Source organism: Gastrolobium bilobum, unplaced genomic scaffold (assembly GCF_033153095.1).
Source record: "Gastrolobium bilobum isolate Gb01-03AN ecotype WA unplaced genomic scaffold, APGP_CSIRO_Gbil_v1 utg26590, whole genome shotgun sequence".
Taxonomy (NCBI): domain Eukaryota; kingdom Viridiplantae; phylum Streptophyta; class Magnoliopsida; order Fabales; family Fabaceae; genus Gastrolobium; species Gastrolobium bilobum.
This window is the reverse complement of record NW_026895459.1, coordinates 86065-101926: the sequence shown is the minus strand read 5'-3', so window position 1 is coordinate 101926 and position 15862 is coordinate 86065. Positions and strand designations below refer to the sequence as shown.

General features: G+C 39.4%; 1 protein-coding gene across 1 annotated transcript; it reads right to left on the bottom strand.

Moving 5' to 3' along the window:
- Nucleotides 1–1400: 1400 nt before the first annotated feature.
- LOC133313011 (uncharacterized) lies at nt 1401–13788 on the bottom strand. The gene is made up of 6 exons (XM_061514309.1): nt 13695–13788; nt 9554–9639; nt 9004–9090; nt 2800–2983; nt 2464–2652; nt 1401–1432 (listed from the first exon to the last, which is right to left on the bottom strand). Exons 1-6 carry the CDS (start codon nt 13786–13788, stop codon nt 1401–1403), a joined length of 672 nt encoding a protein of 223 aa, XP_061370293.1.
- Nucleotides 13789–15862: the final 2074 nt, after the last annotated feature.

The following is a 15862-nucleotide window of genomic DNA, read 5'->3' as shown; positions in this document are numbered from 1 at the left end:
CTTGATTAACCCATTTGGATAGGTAAGCTTATGCCAATTTGTGGTGTAGAGTTGTTGTTTTGTTGATGAATATATGGATATTCATTAGCTTGTATTGATTGATTGTGTGGCATCTTGGTGTAGGTGTGTATTTTGCAAGTTGTAGCTTGAATTCAAAGTTGATTGGTTGCAAAACTTGTTGGTGAGCAAAGGTTGAATTGGAGCTTTGAGGTAAGCCTTCGGACCTTGGGAATTGATCCTTTTATTGTTCCACCAAGCCCAGAATGGGTAGTGGTTATTAATAGTGTTGTATATGCAATAGGGTAGTTTAATTCTTTGTTATACGTATGTGTATGCATTTTGTGTGACATAGGATGGTGTTTCCCTATGTTTTGTATGTTCATGACGATGCGTAATTCATACTTTGTAGTTTAGCTGGCCAGTAGGACTATTTTGCATCTGAGTACCTTAGGACGGCATGAGAGCTCGAGGGATGTCTCCTGGAGATGTTTTTACACACTGCATGATATGTATTTACTGCATTATTTACTGATTATTGCTATTATACTGTGAGTGAACTATGGGGTGGAGATATGCTTCAAAGACCCCTGGTTTACTGAGATGTATTTATATATCTCACCCCGTGTTGTGGGGACCCCCTTTCAAGTAAAGATGTTGGAGGAGCCTCTGGTGGAAAGTGGCCATACTTGGACTAGTTGATACATGAAGATTTTGCATTAATTTGTTATATGCATGCCATTTTGTAGTTCCTATGTATAGGATTCATATATGAAAGCCATTTGTTATATGTATGTCATGTTTCATTTTGATGGACTTAGCCTATGCTCGTCTCCTTTGGTATCTCTTTTGTTAATGGGAGCCAAAGATTTGATCATAGTGTTTTGTATGTAAGTCCTATGATTATATATTAGAGACACCTGGACATTGTGTAATATTGTACGTGTTGTATATATGATGGAAAGACATGGATGCAATTTGATGAATGTGTGTCTTAACATAGATAAGGATCATGTATTAAAGTTGTATAATGTCTATTAGGTGTTAAGAGAATGGTGAAAGTGGGAGGAAATCTCCCATGGAGTCACATGAAAACAGAGGAGGGCATGTTTTGCCCAGCTGGATAGTGTTTTAGCGCTGAAATTGGCGCTAAAACGCTCTAAGTTCGTAAAATGGAGGAAAGATCTCTGCCCCTGGACGTTTTAACGCGAATATGGGCGCTAAAACGCTCAAGTGGGCGTTTTAACGCTAAGTTTCAACGCCAAAACGCTCTGGAGACTTGGAGAAGGCAAATTTTTCTGCCTCTGGGCGTTTAAACGCTAAGTTGGGCGCCAAAACGCTAAATTCGAAAAATCAGCAAAAACCTAGTTTAGTAAAATTGGCGTAACTCGAGCTACAAAGCTCTAATTAGAGCGTGGTTTGAACCCACTCGAAGCTAACAAAGAGATATACAACATAGTAGAAGATAAGAACTATATAGGAAGTATTTTAATCATATAATAATAAAATAGATGAAGACATTTAACAACGCGTGGTCTAATGAAATAAGAATATGATGTTAAGATTAATTTATTTTATTCCGCAACGTAATATGGTTATGATCACACAATTAGGTATTTTAAATTCAGGTTTGTTCAAAAATAAAAATTTATCTGGATTTCTAATTGAACCAATGTGATTGTAACTGCGCTTAATATCATAATGTGATGTTAACAAACCGGTTCTAGAATGGGGTGTTACAAAGCTCGTCCTCCCGCTCCCAAGTGGACTCATCAGGTGTCCTTCATTCCCATTGGACTTTCAGTATAGGAATGGATTTATTCCTCAGCCTCTTCTCATACCTTTCGAGTATCTTCAGTGGCCCAACGGAAGTTTTCAAACTTTCCCGAATCTCAACATCATCAGGTTGAACCACATGAGAAGGATCAGCTACATACTTCCTCAGCTGAGAAACATGGAATACATTATGTAAATTCGATAATTGAGGAGGCAAGGCAAGCTGGTAGGAAGCTGGTCCTACCCTACGTAGAATCTGGTAGGGTCCAATAAATCTCGGACTCAGCTTCCTCACTCCAAAGGCTCGTCCAACACCCGTAACCGACGACAACTTTAAAAATACATGATCCCCATCCTCAAACTCCAGAGGTCGATGCATGAGATCATAATAACTCTTTTGGCGATCTTGAGCCTTTTTCAGACGATCCCTAATCATTTTTATCAGCTCAGTGATCTCCTAAACAAAATCCAATCCAAATCTCTCTATGTCCCCAACCTCTGACCTGCAAGTAGGTGTCCTACACCGGCGATCATACAAGGCCTCGTAGGGAGCCATACCCAGACTAGCATGGAAGCTATTATTATATGAAAACTCAACCAGCGGGAGATATTGATCCCATGCAGTACCCTGTTCCAGGGTGCAAGCCCTCAGCATATCTTCCAACGTCTGAATGGTCCTCTCAGTCTGACCATCCTCCTGTGGATGATAGGCAGTGCTCGGTCTCAACTGAGTGCCAAGAGCCTCCTGCAATACTCCCCAGAAGCGAAAAGTGAACTTCAGGTCCCGATCATTAACAATCCTCTCAAGCACCCCATGAAGCCTCACAATCTCTTTCACATAGAGCCTAGCTAATCTCTCAGCAGACAAATCTACCCGAACTGAAAAAAAGTGTGCGGACTTTGACAATCTATCCACAATTACCCATATAGAATCATAACTAGCCTGTGTTCGTGGCAAACCCACTACGAAATCTATGGAGATACTCTCTCATTTCTATTCAGGAACATCCAAAGGTTGCAACATACCAGAAGGCTTTTGATGCTCAATCTTGACCTTCTGACATACAAGACACTTAGAGACGAATTCGACAATGTCTTTCTTCATACCAGGCCACCAGAAATTAATCCTTAGGTCCTGATACATATTTGTAGCTCCTGGATGGACAGTGAATTGACCATTATGGTCCTCTGTCATCACTTCCTCTGCCAACTGCCTAGGTACAACAATACGACCCTGATATAATAGTATAACCTGATCATTGCAGGATACACCACTCTGACCTTTCAGTCGTTTAGCACTATCATTTTGTAGTTGAGCTTCTTTAATTCTGGTCAGCATTTCATTTTTAATTCTTGTACTTGGAGCTTCAAGGAGCAACTTTTTGGTGTAAAGGGGGTTTGATACTGACTTCATTGCTTGGGGGTGAAAGGGTCATCTACTTAGCATTTGGAGCTTCAAGGAGCAACTTTTTGGTGTAAAGGACCTAGATTGTTGTGTATTTTCATGGTCTTGAAGTGATAGAACCATAGTGCTGTGTAGAGGGCTCCAAATCTATCCCATTTTCTGAGTTTGTGAGCCTTGAGGTAAACCATGGTCACCTCTTTTGTATATCCATGATTTTAGCTTGATTAAGTCATTAAAAAGAGAAACTTTGATCATTTGAGTTAAAGGCTGATAATCCATGTTTAAAATGTATAAATGAACAGTTATTTATGGAGTTATTGGACTCCAAATCGCATTTGGACCCTTAAAAATGGGATTATGCAGAAACTGCACGAGTTTCTGCATTCAGTCTAATAAGTATTCGAATTCTTTTCGTGGAGTATTCGAATACACATCAGTAGATAGTCAAATACCGATTGTTGTGGGGCTTGAGTTGCCCATTGCTGTGCTTTCTCCACCGTTGTGGGTGACTACCGCCACCGGAGAAAAGTGTGATACCTCCACTGTACATCAAGATATCGTGTTTCAGTGGGATGGCCGTGAATTTTCGGTGGATCTGATAGGATTGCCGATGGCTAATTTGGAGATCATCCTTGGCATGGATTGGTTGTCCAAGAATTGTGTGATGATTGATTGCTGTGCAAAGCGAGTGGTGATGTCTCCGTGTGATTTCACAGCCAGTTCCTCGCCTTATATTTTAGTGCTGCAATCTAGGAGAGCCTTGAGAGCAGGGGCATATGGTTATGTCATGTTGGGAGGTTTGGTGAGTGGGACACAGGAGGACATTGTTGGCATTCCTGTGGTAAGGGAATTCCTCGAGGTGTTTCCTGAGGAGATTCCTGAGTTTCCGCCACAGAGGGAGATAAAGTTCTCCATTGATTTGTTACCTGGTGTGGGGCCTATTTCTTTAGCTCCATATCGGATGTCTCCACCAGAGTTGGCAGAGCTGAAGAAGAATATTGAGGATCTTTCGGCAAAAGACTTCATTCGACTGAGCGTGTCTCCATGGGGAGCACCAGTTGTTTTTGTTAAGAAGAAAGATGGGACCATGCGATTATGCACTGATTATAGACAGTTGAACAAGGTGACAATCAAGAACAAGTATCCCCTCCCTCGTATTGATGATTTGTTGGATCAACTTAGGGGTGCTTGCGTGTACTCAAAGATTGATCTCCAATCCGGATACCATCAGATTCGGGTCAAGCTGGAGGATGTCCCAAAGACCGCATTTCGTTTGAGATACGGTCACTATGAGTATTTGGTGATTCCATTTGGACTCACCAATGCGCCCGCAGTTTTCATGGATTACATGAACCGTATTTTCCATCCGTATTTGGATCGGTTTATGATCGTCTTCATTGACGATATCTTTATATACTCCAAGACGGAGGAGGAGCATGCGGAGCACTTGAGGATTGTTTTACAGGTGCTGAAAGAGAAAAAGCTTTATGTTAAACCTTTGAAGTGTGAGTTTTGGCTTAAGTCAGTGAAGTTCCTTGGGCATGTGATTTCTACAGAGGGAGTTGTAGTAGATCCCAAGAAAATTGAGGTCGTGTTAGATTGGGAGAGGCCCAAGACGGTTACAAAAGTGAGGAGCTTCCTTGGTTTGGCTGGGTACTACAGGAGGTTCATTGAGGGGTTCTCCAAGATGGTTCTACCATTGACTGCCTAAGACTCAGGCTGGTTGTGACTCTATCTGGGTCACTATGGACAGATTGACTAAATCTGCCTATTTTCTACCAGTAAAGGTGAGCTTCACTGCTGAGTAGTTGGCCAGACTTTATGTTCGCGAGATCATGAGACTTCATGGGGTGCCCGAGAGTATCATCAGTAATAGGGACCCGAAGTTCACATCTCAGTTCTGGAACGCACTGCAGGGAGCTTTTTGAACTCAGTTGAGATTGAGTACATCCAACATGGCGTGAATAGTGCCGGGAATACATTTTTCCACTGTATCTTAGCGCGGTTAACACCACCACGGCGCTAATAGCGCCAAAGTTCTGGAGATTATACCTAACCTTAGTACTTTACCCATTATTTGAGTTATACATATCTGATTAACGCAGTGTTGGTCTCGTTGGAAAGCTAAAAGAAAGATCTATAACTTCCAATAAGACACAAGGTCCAAATCCATCATATAGGATATGAAAAATGGATAACAATACATGATATTCTTATATTTACATATATTCTCAACTCGAAGGGTTTTCTTTCACCTAATAGAGATTATACCATCACTTCAACACATGATTCTTGGCTATTTCAAGACACACATTTATCAAAATAGGAATCCATGCCCTTCCATCATATATACAATAAGCACACTATTACACAATCTCTAAATGTCTTTAATACATAACCATGTGACTTAGTTACAAAACACCATGATCAAATCCTTGGCTCCCATCAACAACAAGAGACACCAAAGGAGATGAGCATAGGCTAAGTCCACCTAAAATAAAGCATGACATACATATATCAAATGGCTTTCAATTACAAATTCTATACATAGGAATTACTAATGACATGCATAACCCAAAATAGTGTAATATCCTCATGTATCAATCTAGTCCAAGTATGGCCACTTGCCACCAGAGGCTCCCGCAGCGTCTATACCTGAAAGGGGGTCCCCACAATACGGGGTAAGATGTACGAAAACATCTCAATAGACCAAGGGTCCTTGGAGCATTTATCTACCCCATAGTTCACTCACAGTATAATAGCAATAATCAGTAAATAATGCAGTAAATACATATCCATGCATTGTGTAAAGACATCTCCAGAAGACATCCCTCGAGCTCTCATGCTGTCCTAAGGATACTCAAATGCAAAATATCCCACTGGCCAGCTAAACTACCAAGTATGAATTATGCATCGTCATGCAACATACAAAACATAGGGAAACATCATCCTATGCCACACAAAATGCATACACATATGTATAACAAAGCATTAAACTACCTTATTGCGTATACAACACTATCAATAACCACTACCCATTCTGGGCTTGGTGGAACAATAAAGGGATCAATTCTCAAGGTTCGAAGGCTTACCTCAATTGCTTCCAATCTCATCCTTTGTTCTTCACCAACTCAAACAATCAAGCTTTATAATCAATACCTACATCAAGGTATTAGAAAATCTGTCAAGATAATCCAACGAATACCAAAATTGTCATCAACCAAACAAACATATTCACACACCACAATAGGCATGAACTTACCAATTCAAGTGAGCTAATCAAGCTCCATGGCTTCCTCCAATGTAGGTCTTTCAATGTTGGTCCACAAGGCTCAATCCTAGCCATCACATGGACACAATTAAAATCCAACCAAACCATTGTTTACCAATTCAAGAAAATCGACAAACCAAGTATATAATCTTGCAATTTTCAAAGCATAATCAAATGACTATCTAAGTTCATTTCCCGTTTATTTATCCTTTCTAACAACTTTTACAAAGGATTTAAGCTTAAATCAAACTCAAACTCACGCAATCCAAAAACACTATTCATCATCTTCCTCAATCCTACAATCTCCATGAAAACTAAGTTTCAGGAGTGGAAACTTACCCCAAGAGATCACACAACCATGGAATGTTGATCTCCTAAGCTCCCCTTGAAGGAAATGCCTCTAAACACCTCTAATCTTCAAGATTTTCGTCCCCCAAACAAGCCAAGATCTCCACCCACAATGGTTCCCAACTAACAATGAGTGGTGGGTTGTGAAGAGGAAGGAATTTGATGCAGGTTTGCCTTTGGAATGGATTGGTTTGGGTGAGAGATGAGTGAGCTAGGGTTTTTAGCATGAAAATGGGTTCTCTCCCTCACTCTCAATTTTGTTGAAGAAGAAGAAGAAGAATGGAGTGGGTTGTGGTGTTTTACCACTTAGTATAGGTTAGTTATTTCAACTGGGTATAAGCTCATCTATCTATTCACCTTCATTCACCACGAAACTTAACCAAAGGGTCTAGAATATTTTTCTAATATTATTTTTAACTTTACTTTTATATTTTGGGTAATTTTGTCTACACTCATTTTTACCCCAAAATTTTCACAAACAACACTTTTTACCTCAAAAGTGACCCTAATTTATATAATTAGGCCTTATACTTAATTTTACCCACTAATACAAGATTAATTGCCTAATTACATGCAATCAATTAAATTCACGTTGAGGGATATTATAGAAATCTCTTCTTCCTCCTTGGCTGAAGCTTTGAGGTAAGGAATTTTGATTTCCTTAAAGATTCTATGACCTAGGGTAATAGATTTTGGGGATTTTGGGCTATGTTGTGAAATGGTGAAATTGATGGGTGTTATGCGTATATTATGTGTAGGAGTATTAAACCTAATGGTGAAAGTTGATTGGAAACAACATTGAGCAAAGCTTTGGATTCTTGAAACCTTAAGTAAAAGGGTAAGTCCCTAAAATCTATATCCTTGAGGACTTATGAGGTTTACTTGATTATTTATGTGTGTATATATGTGATTGATTGGATACACACCTTTGGTATAGGTTGTGTTGTGATTATGATGCACTTGGCACTTGGTTGGAAAGGTTAAGAGACTTAGAGGAAGCTTTGATAAGGTAAACTATTGGACCTTGGGATTAATCTCCTTTGGTGTGCCACATACTCCATTTGGAGTAATGGTTTATCTTGATTGATGTGCTTGTGCATTAGAATGAGTATTATTGCTTGATATGAGAAATGTATTCATGTATGATTGCATGAGTTAGGATTTTCCTTGGCCAGAAGAATATGGATATATAAACTTCCCTTGGAGCTAGGTTCATAGAGAAACTCCTTGTAATTAACACCTAAGAGGAGGAGTCCTTTGGGACTTCTCTCGAAAGTGTCATAAGAGCATTCTTGTGTTTGGCAAGTTGGCTAATGGAATGGCTCTTGTGCTATATATATATATATATATGCATATATGCTTCTTTAGATGAGATATATTATGATGTGCTTGTTTTAATCCTTGTTTATCATGAAAGTAAACTTAAGGGTGAAGGAGTCTTTAAGGACCCTTAGTTTACTGAGATTATTATCTCACCCCGTGTGGGGAATTATATTTCAGATATAACAAGTGATGGAGTTGGGACTTCCTATGCTAAGAAGCCAATATAGAGCATGATGACCTTTATACCTTTGAGTTGGTCCTTTTGATATAGGAATATGATAGGACTTTCTTTTAGAAATGTATATTTGGATGTTGTAAACTGAGAAGTTGTATATTTAATCATATATGTACCTATGTCAAAAAGAAAGCTAATTGTGAGTTAGATATGATTTTGGTGAAATTGTAATGTAATTGAAGGGCACGTATATCTCAACTTGTAATATGAACATCATAAGATTTAAGGAAGGATGAAATTACATTTATTTTGATGTATATTACCTTTGAATGATGATCATGTCAAGAGCATAATGTAATGAGTTAATACTTATGCCAAAGTTAGATATTTCATTGATAAAAGTATGCTTTGATGCTTGATTATCATGAAATGTTATTGAGTTGGTTATTAGGTGCATTGGAGATGTAATGCCCCTCTCAAACTGATTAGTTAACATTCAATATGGTATTAAGCGCAACATAATTACTTAAAATTTGCGGAAGCTATGTTATAAAAGTATCACTCACACCTAAGTGAACATATGACTTAACTTTTTCATTTCATTTTTTATTATTAACATAAATTGTACAGTCTCATACCTGCACAGCAATCCAACTTAATAATCTTGTAATCAAAATCGATGGTCAATGACTATCCGAGTATGATAACCTGTACCATCCTTGATAGAATCTTGCAGACAACATTTCTGTTGTAAACTGGACAATCCAGGGATAATTCCCACTTCATAAAAAATGCCTGAAAATCAAAAAAGTTCAGTCCAGTCATAATATCAAACTGTCCAACATAACAAACTTAGAATCTATCCATGTATTCATACAAAAAGTGGCTCTGTGCCAATATTCCCATAATCTAACATATCATGTATATATTCACATAATTATCAATATCAAAAGTATCTAATGACATAAAGGCTACATATGCCTCAAATATAAACCATATACGTCATATATAAATACATTCCTCTCAACATATATCTCAGACTATATACATAAGTGCGTGAACATGTCTCACGACTCAAAATAATATATAATCATCCATCAAAATACATGTTTGCCTATACAATTGTGCATGATACTATAACATGCCCACAAAATGTATATATAGTAATCCCAAAACATAAATCTCCGTAGGTCATGGATGCCCTAACCCTGTGTGGGCCTCCTGCCCTATGAGGGCTCTCATGCTGCTGTTGGAGTACCTGAAACATATCCCTAAACGAGGTGAGATTCAACATCTCAGTAAACTCAGGGTTTATGAAGCAGTCTCTATCCATGAGTTCACTTCCTGCATGAGAGATTAAATATCATAGCATAGCAGACATCATATACACATCCATATACAAAGTCAGAATCATCCAAGGGTTATCCTAAAGGATAAATGCCCCAAGGAGAAACCTCACACAAAACCATATTTACACAATTCTGAATCTTCCTAGGGTGATCCCAAAGGATAAATACCCCAAGGAATAACACACACAAATAACCATTCCGAGGGATGTCCCAATGGATAAATCCCTGAGGATGGTTCACTTCTATGGGTTATCCCAATGGATAAATTCCCCTTGGAGGGTCCATACATGATAGTTCCAAGAGTTGTCCCACTGAAAAAATTCCACAAGGAAAATACACTTCTAAGAGTTGTCCCAATGGATACGCATAAGAATGTCCATATATGATAGTTCCCGGTCCTTTATTCGTTCTATAGGAGCCATCTCGATCTCATCTACCACTAGATAAATTTCCCAAGGAAAATACACTTCTAAGGGTTGTCCCAATGGATGAATTCCCCAAAGAAGGTTCATGTATTAGTTCATTGGCCAATAACTGATCAGTCATTCAATCAGCTCATAACACCCATTCATTCAAATCATCACATCACATCACTAATCACTTGTCAATCAATCAAATTATATCGTCTTGTATACTTCTCTACAAGAATGCAACTATACTAAGTATCTAACATTCATACACACATCAATGCTTACCTCTTAAAGGAGAAAACTCCTAAATCGAAAGCTTACCTCTTAAAGCTTCCAATTCAATGCTTACTTGTAATCCAAGAAAGCTAGTCCACAAACTTTAAAACTTACTCGCACACCAAATCACCTATTACAAGTATGAAATTAGAATCGGTAATTCATATCATGCATCATGTAACACCCTGTGTGCACCTGGTGTATTAACATACAAAAGGTAATAGCGTAGCTCAATAAATGCGAAAGCTAACTTTTTCTTTCCCATTATGAAATATATTATAATAACCAAGTGGATTTACTTATTCTTTTTCAAAATAACGCATGTATGTAAATTGCAATAGAAACTACACTGAATAGCCTCAATATATAAATAATGTATCAAGTCACGGAACTACAACACGTAGACCGGACAACATCCTGGTACAATATTACAACACCAGTCTGAAACAAACATAACTTTTACCAATGTGGCATGGACAACCCTCATGCTCACCAAATATAACAACATAACAATGATGTAAGAACTCGCACCGTTAAATTAGGAATTTAAATAAATTAATTATTAGTTTAAGAAGTAATTCCATATTTGACCTTGAATAAATATGGGAAGACTTAAATAATTATTATAAGGGCATAATAACGCTGAAAGTCGCTTTTCTGACGAAAAGTGCGGATCCGGTTCTGCTTCATGGTATAAATGCGTACCGATGAAGTATCCCGAAAAATTATAATGAGTACATGAATATTGCTAGAAAAATATCTAGGTCAAGTATATCAAGTTTGGAGTAAGAATAATGAGTGCTGATGTCAGAACTAATACCGACTATATATAAATTGCGCATCGGCAGAGTGCTGTAAAAATTATAATAAAAATATGATAAATCCTAAAAAAATGGCTAGGTTAAGAATCTAAAGTTTGAGGTTAAAATGAGTAGCGGAGCAAATAGCGCTAATAGCGACGGATTAACTTAATGCACCTATAAATACTAAGTCGCACAGATTTTTAGGGCATTTGAATACACCTCTACGAGCCTCTCTGTCAGAAGCCTTGGTTCCCCACCTTGCCACCTTCAATCCTTTTCAAAAACTTCCCAAGTGATCATCTTTTTCCCAAGTTTCTACAACGAATCACTATAGTTGTTGTGAGCAAGCCTTGGGGGTAGAGAGGCACCACATTCTGAGTTGTTGCAGCCACTGTGTTGAGTGTGTGAGGGCTAACTTCTTTGGTTATTGGATTGGGAAGCCATTTTCCTTGGCCTTTGAAGCTTCAAGGAGATACCTTGTGGAGAAAAAGAACAAGCTTGATAGCCATTTTCGTGGTCTTGTGTAGTCAGAATCATAGAGCTGTGTAGGAAGCTCCAAGACCACTCTTTTTCTCTGTTTTGAGCCCTTGGGTAAGCACCACTACCTTTGCTCTTGATTTTCTATAGAAATAATGAACCTTGATGCATGTAATAAGTGGAAGTTGATAACTTAAGGGTTGTAAAGTATAACACACCTAAAAACGCATGCTTGAACGTCTAGAATCATTAAAAATTGTGTCTTGGAGGGATATCTTCGCAAAATGCAAAAACTGTATTCTATCGCGAAATATCTGGATATGATATCCGGATATTGATATCCAGATATGGGGTTTGTGATATCTGGATATGATATCCAGATATGCCCCAAGGAATATCCGGATATTCTGGAAAATTTCGTGCATTGAGTCGTTCTGTCCAAACAGAAGCGTGGGTTTGGTTTATAGACCCTATGTTGAATAGTATGAACCTCTGTAATAAGTCAGAACCAATTAGAATGAAGGCTTATGGCTTCGAAGGAAGCCTAAGGGAATTAAACGAAAAAGGAAACGTTTTCGTAATGTAATGAACTTCTAGATGATGAATGTTGATAATGTTTTGTTATAAACAGACTGTGAGTATGTTGTTTGGTGACGTGGGCTAGTGTGGAATCTTAGTTTGGATTGTTAGCTTGAGAGGTAACCTTTCATGTCCCTGGTTTTGCCCATTGTTGGTTCCGCCATACCTCATGGAGGGATGGTTTATATGCATGATGTGTTTTAAAAAATATGTGATGATTATTTATATGCTATTGAGCTGATTTTGAGTGCAACTGCCATATGATATGTATGTGGTGTTCCACCTAGACGGTAACCCCTGAGTATGTGGAGACATACAAGATGGTAACTCCGTGGGTGAGGTACAAGAGTACTATGGGCTGTAGATGTACGTAAGTCCTACCTTTTATTCTCTGGCCAGTAGAATGTATATACACACATGACATGGATATACCCTGCATTGCACGGATTATGAAATTATGATGATATTGTGCTTTTGAAATTATATTGCACATGTAAGTGAGCCTGGGGTGGAGAGATCCTTGAGGACCCCTTGTCTTATTGAGGTTTCTTTTTAGAGATCTCACCCCGTGTGGGATACATTTTTAGGTACAGGTATCTCTAAGGTTGAGACCTCTGGTGCAGGAGGCCGGAGTTGAGCTGATATATGCATGTCTACCTGTTACCGCTTTTGGATTTATATATGCCTTGTTATTTATTATATGGCTATTGATTGAGACATCGTTTGGCTAAGTTGCCTTATTTGGTGAGCATGTGGGTTGTCCATGCCACATTGTTATCAGACGTGTTTGATTATACTTGAGTTGTATAATTGTATCTGGATATTGTCTGGTCTACGTGTTGTAGTTCCGGGACTAGATGCATATATATTTGATGAGGTTATTCAGTTAGTTATTTATTGCAATTTACATACAGGCAATATTTTAAAAAAGAATAAGTAAATTCACTTGGTTAATAATGAATGATTTCATAATTGGAAAGAAAAAGTTAGCCTCCGCATTTAATTAGCTGCCCTATTACCATATGTATGTATAATACACCGAGTGCACACGGGGTGTTATATTTCATGGTATCAGAGCATTTTTTAGGAAAAAAGCTTGTATGTATTGCAATAACTTAAGATGCCTTGTCGTGTGAATTGTCTTGTGAGTTTCTTTTAGGTCTTGCTATGATAATGCATGTGTGACCGCATTGTGTAGGTCTGATCAACTCATTCTTTGTGTAACATGTGCAGAGTCATGGTACTTCCTAGAAGGACCCGAGAGACAAATGAGGGTCATCCTGATCCTATCCTGACTGCATTAGCTAAGATGCAGGCGGCTAGACAAGCCGACCAGGAGGCCATTAGAGTGGCCAATCAGGCTGTGATGGACGCCATGAGAGAGGGAAACCAGAAAGCTACTAAGGACGTGCTCGAGGCGAACAGGCTGGCGAACATGACCATAATGAGGGTCATGTTGGAGGAGATGAGGGCTAGTCGCAATGAGCAGTTTCCTCCACCATCACCTCCACCGCCGCCACCTCCATCACCACCTAGTGACCATGATGGGGACGGAGGAGGAGGAACACATATTCCTGACCACAACGGTCTGAGCCACATGGAGGGTGTGAGCCACCTGACGGGACTGATGCAACCTTATTGTGAGCCAGCAGAAGACTAGGAGACGAGATATCGTCAGCTGAATGCTTTTCGTAGGCATAAGCCACCTTCATTTGATGGATCCTATGATTCCATTGTTGCTGCGAGATGGCTTCAGGCCCTGGATAAGATATTTAGGGTGAAGTAGTGTACGTATCCCCAGAAGCTAGTGTTTGCTACTCATATGCTGGAGGGAGATGCTCACGAGTGGTGGATGAACACCTCTCAGTTCTATGAGATGCAGGGTCATGTTATCACGTGGCCATTCTTTGAGGAGCTAATTATGGGGAGGTACTTTCCGTATGATGCTCTGGAGAGGAAGCAAGGTGAGTTTGAGCGCTTGATACAGGGCTCAATGTCTGTTGATGAATACTTAACTAAGTTCAATGAACTGGCCAAATTTGCCCATTTTTGTATTGCTATGCCTACACTGGCATTCTTGGCTTCTAAGTTCTGTAGGGGACTTAATGGAGAGATAGCAGATCGTATTGCTGGTGCTTCCTCCAGAGACTTTGGTACCTTGATCCAACAATGTCGTGATATTGAGGATGTTTACATAAAGAACAAGAAGAGGAAGACGGGGGGAGCCTGAGATGAAGGGAGATGGTAGCTCCACTTCCTGGAGAGACAAGGAGTTTGGAGGGAAAGGCAAAGGGAAGCATTTATCTGCCAGGCAGGCGCCGAACCAGTTCAAGAGAACATTAACTCGGCAGGGGAGTGCAACTAGGCCTTCCACCGTTCCCAGATGTACTGGATGTGGGAGATCACATGTTGGGTCGTGTTCCACCGGTCAGATCATTTGTTTCCATTGTGGCAAGGAGGGCCACTATGCCAGAGATTGTCCTTCGTCAGCTGCTAGAGCTGCAGCAGTTCATGTGGTTCCTTTGCAGATGATTCCTACTCCACCTACAGCAGCAACTGTCATGCCACCGTCTACGGGCCGAGTTTACACCCTGGATCGACAATAGTCGGATCGAGCTGCGAACCTTGCGAGAGGTACTATTTCTATTGGTAGTTGTGTCGTTGATGTGTTATTTGATTCCATGGCTACGCACTCGTTCATCGCGACCCTGATTGCTGTGGGGCTTGAGTTGCCCATTTCTGTGCTTTCTCCACCTTTGCGGGTTACTACTGCCACTAGAGAAAAGTGTGATACTTCCTCTGTACACTGTGATGTTGTGTTTCAATGGGATGGTCGTGAGTACTCGGTAGATCTGATTGGGCTACTGATGGCTAATTTGGAGATGATCCTTGGCATGGACTGGTTATCCAAGAATTGTGTGATGATTGATTGTTGTGCTAAGAAAGTGGTGATGTCTTCTTGTGATTTCACTGCCAGTTCTTCTCCTTATATATCAGTGTTGCAGGCTAGGAGAGCCTTGGGAGTAGGGGCATTTGGTTATATCATGCTGGGAGGTTTGGTGAGTGGGACATAGGAGGATATTATCGGCATTCCTGTGGTGAGGAAATTCCTCAAGGTGTTTCCTGAGGAGACTCCTCGAGGAATTCTCTCACCACAGGAATTTAACCACACAATTTAATTAGACCATCTAACTCAAGCTTTAACCTAATCTTGGTCAATTACCAAGATAACCCTAACTTTTATCATACTAACATCTATGTCCTCACATATATTTCATACTTATACTTGGGTCCTATTAGACGTTTCTGGCATTAAATGTATTCTTAGCTTAGTTATCATGTCAATCACATGATTTAATTCTCACAAAATATTTGAATTGGTGTTTAATTCCTTAAACACTCTATTAATCTCTTTTATTCATATGTTTAAAATTGAGGGTTGTTATACCATCGATCCATTTTGCAACCTCGGGAATAGTATCACGAAATCGTGCAAAGGCATTCTAAAATCTACCATAAAAATGAGTATAACCTGCACAAATAGATATGTATTTACATAGAAATACATTAATACATTCAAATTGGAGATAAGGGTTGTTAACCATACCTAAATTCGTTACCGCCTTCTTCAATTTGTCATTTCTGACTCTTTGATTAAAATTGCTAGCAATGT

Coding starts and splice junctions, on each gene's coding strand:
- LOC133313011 (XM_061514309.1), bottom strand. CDS start 13,788: ATGTGGCTCAGACCGTTGTGGTCAGGAATATGTGTTCCTCCTCCTCCG. Junction 9,640..13,694: donor TGGAGGTGGCGGCGGTGGAG/GTGATGGTGGAG, acceptor TCTCTCATGCAG/GAAGTGAACTCATGGATAGA. Junction 9,091..9,553: donor CGTTTAGGGATATGTTTCAG/GTACTCCAACAG, acceptor TTTGATTTTCAG/GCATTTTTTATGAAGTGGGA.